Source organism: Trichomycterus rosablanca, chromosome 13, assembly GCF_030014385.1.
Source record: "Trichomycterus rosablanca isolate fTriRos1 chromosome 13, fTriRos1.hap1, whole genome shotgun sequence".
Classification (NCBI taxonomy): Eukaryota; Metazoa; Chordata; class Actinopteri; order Siluriformes; family Trichomycteridae; genus Trichomycterus; species Trichomycterus rosablanca.
In genome coordinates, this window is record NC_086000.1 from 37,763,894 (window position 1) to 37,766,242 (window position 2,349).

The 2,349-nt window shown below is 46.5% G+C and overlaps 1 protein-coding gene across 1 annotated transcript in view; it reads left to right on the plus strand.

Annotated features, from left to right (window-relative positions):
- The window catches only part of nphp1 (nephronophthisis 1), a 26,080-nt gene extending 24,989 nt beyond the window's left edge, over nucleotides 1-1,091 (plus strand). The window contains exon 20 of the mRNA XM_063007389.1: nucleotides 747-1,091. Coding sequence (XP_062863459.1) covers nucleotides 747-995 — 249 coding nt within the window. The 3' untranslated portion in view covers nucleotides 996-1,091. The remainder of the gene's footprint in view (nucleotides 1-746) is intronic.
- The last annotated feature ends 1,258 nt before the right edge of the window (nucleotides 1,092-2,349 follow it).

The following is a 2,349-nucleotide window of genomic DNA, read 5'->3' on the forward strand; positions in this document are numbered from 1 at the left end:
TGTGTGTGTGTGTGTGTATAAACAGTGTGTGTGTGTGTGTGTGTGTTACAGAGGGACGTTACCGTACTGAAGAAGCTGTTTGAGAGTGTGTGTGTGTGTGTTACAGAGGGACGTTACCGTACTGAAGAAGCTGTTTGAGTGTGTGTGTGTGTGTGTGTGTGTGTGTATAAACAGAGTGTGTGTGTGTGTGTGTGTGTGTGTGTTACAGAGGGACGTTACCGTACTGAAGAAGCTGTTTGAGAGTGTGTGTGTATAAACTGTGTGTGTGTGTATAAACAGAGTGTGTGTGTGTGTGTGTGTGTGTGTTACAGAGGGACGTTACCGTACTGAAGAAGCTGTTTGAGAGTGTGTGTGTATAAACTGTGTGTGTGTGTATAAACAGAGTGTGTGTGTGTGTGTGTGTGTGTGTTACAGAGGGACGTTACCGTACTGAAGAAGCTGTTTGAGAGTGTGTGTGTATAAACTGTGTGTGTATAAACAGAGTGTGTGTGTGTGTGTGTGTTACAGAGGGACGTTACCGTACTGAAGAAGCTGTTTGAGAGTGTGTGTGTGTGTGTGTGTGTGTGTGTATAAACTGTGTGTGTGTGTGTGTATAAACTGTGTGTGTGTATAAACTGTGTGTGTGTGTGTGTGTGTGTTACAGAGGGACGTTACCGTACTGAAGAAGCTGTTTGAGAGTGTGTGTGTATAAACTGTGTGTGTGTGTATAAACAGTGTGTGTGTGTGTGTGTGTGTGTGTGTTACAGAGGGACGTTACCGTACTGAAGAAGCTGTTTGAGAGTGTGTACGTGAGCACCGTGTTCCCCCTGTTGTTTTCGGCGGAGATGCGCCCGCCCCTTTGGGCCGACGAGGAAGCCGAAGCTCACCGCGCCCGCTTCATCTACAGCCCGGTCCACAAGATCTCCGTGGAAACCATGCTGTCGGCCAATCAGAAGCACCAAGCCTTCGACATCGCTCAGGTCTCCTACGACCTTCTGTCCTCCGCCTGGAACTGACCGAGAGCAAGACAGACTGACCAATCACTACAGAGCACTGGAAACAAACGACCAATCATCACACACACTTGCTAAATAAAAGCAGAATTAAAAATACCAGTTTGTGTGCACACAGTTTCTCCAAAATCTTCTGCACCCGTCCTGAAGCACGTGGGTGCAGAGTGCTACACACCCAACACAGTAACACACACCCAGCAGTGCGTGTTCCATTGTGCCCCCTCACTGGAATGTTTAATAATTTAATAGTTGAACTGGTAACCATTTCAGTCAGCAAACAGCCTTTTATCTCCCACCAATCACCGCTTTTAACAGGCCGCTGCTGTTTCTCAAGGGTGGCTGAGATGTAAAGATATAGCGCACGTTTACACCCCCCACGGCATAAAGTCATAACATTGTATAAAAAGTACAATACCCAACTACTCCTGAGATTTGGGTTTCCAGGTTGGAATCAGTGGGGCTATTGGCCGATGGGACGTCTCCATAGACGTGATTAGCTATAGGTAGGTCCACCTGTCAGTGCGCTTTTAGTGCAGGTCCCAAACCCGGACATAAATAGGAGGGTCATGTCAGAAAGGCTATAGGTATGCGGACCTGATCTGCTGCGGTGACGCCTAAATACAGCAGCAACCAAAAGAAATAAAGAACTAAGAGAAGAGAAAATTGGAACTACTTTTTTTTCTATTTTATTTACACATTTTCTCCCAATTTAGTGTCAGTTTGTCTTCCGCTGCTGGTGGATCCCTGATTGCAATCGAGGTGGGTATATTGCTGCATATTGCTGCAGCCCTTAACGGAACGCTTTTCCACCCATACACACTGCACAAGCGCCTCTATCTGCTAATCAGGGTCCTTACACAGCGTTTGAAGATGCTCCCACATATTCCGGTCATCCCTCCCTGCAGGCACTGCCAATTATGCCCGCTAGATGGCGCCCAGCCGACCAGTGGCAACGGTGAGTTTCGAAGCAAGGAGTATAGAATCTCGGTGATGGTGTGCTAGCGGAATATCTCGCTGCGCCACCTGGGCACCTTATCAGAACTACTTTAAGACTCTTGTGGTCCAGAGAGACTTTTGTTGACTATTTTGATTGGTCTGTCCATACATGGTGTGTGTATCATCCAGGCTTTTCTTTATATACGGTATATATATAAAAATGTCAGTTAGTGGTGGTTAACACTGTTCCAAGTTTCCTCCATGTAAAGATAACAGCTCTCGCTGTGGTCCGGTTGAGTCCTAGAGCCTTAGAAGTCGCTATAGTGGTGGCTTTGAGAATGATCTTTTAACAACTTATTATGGTGTAGTGTTCCTGTAAAGACTTGAACTGCTCGGGTTTGATTTTCAGGTTCAGGCTGAG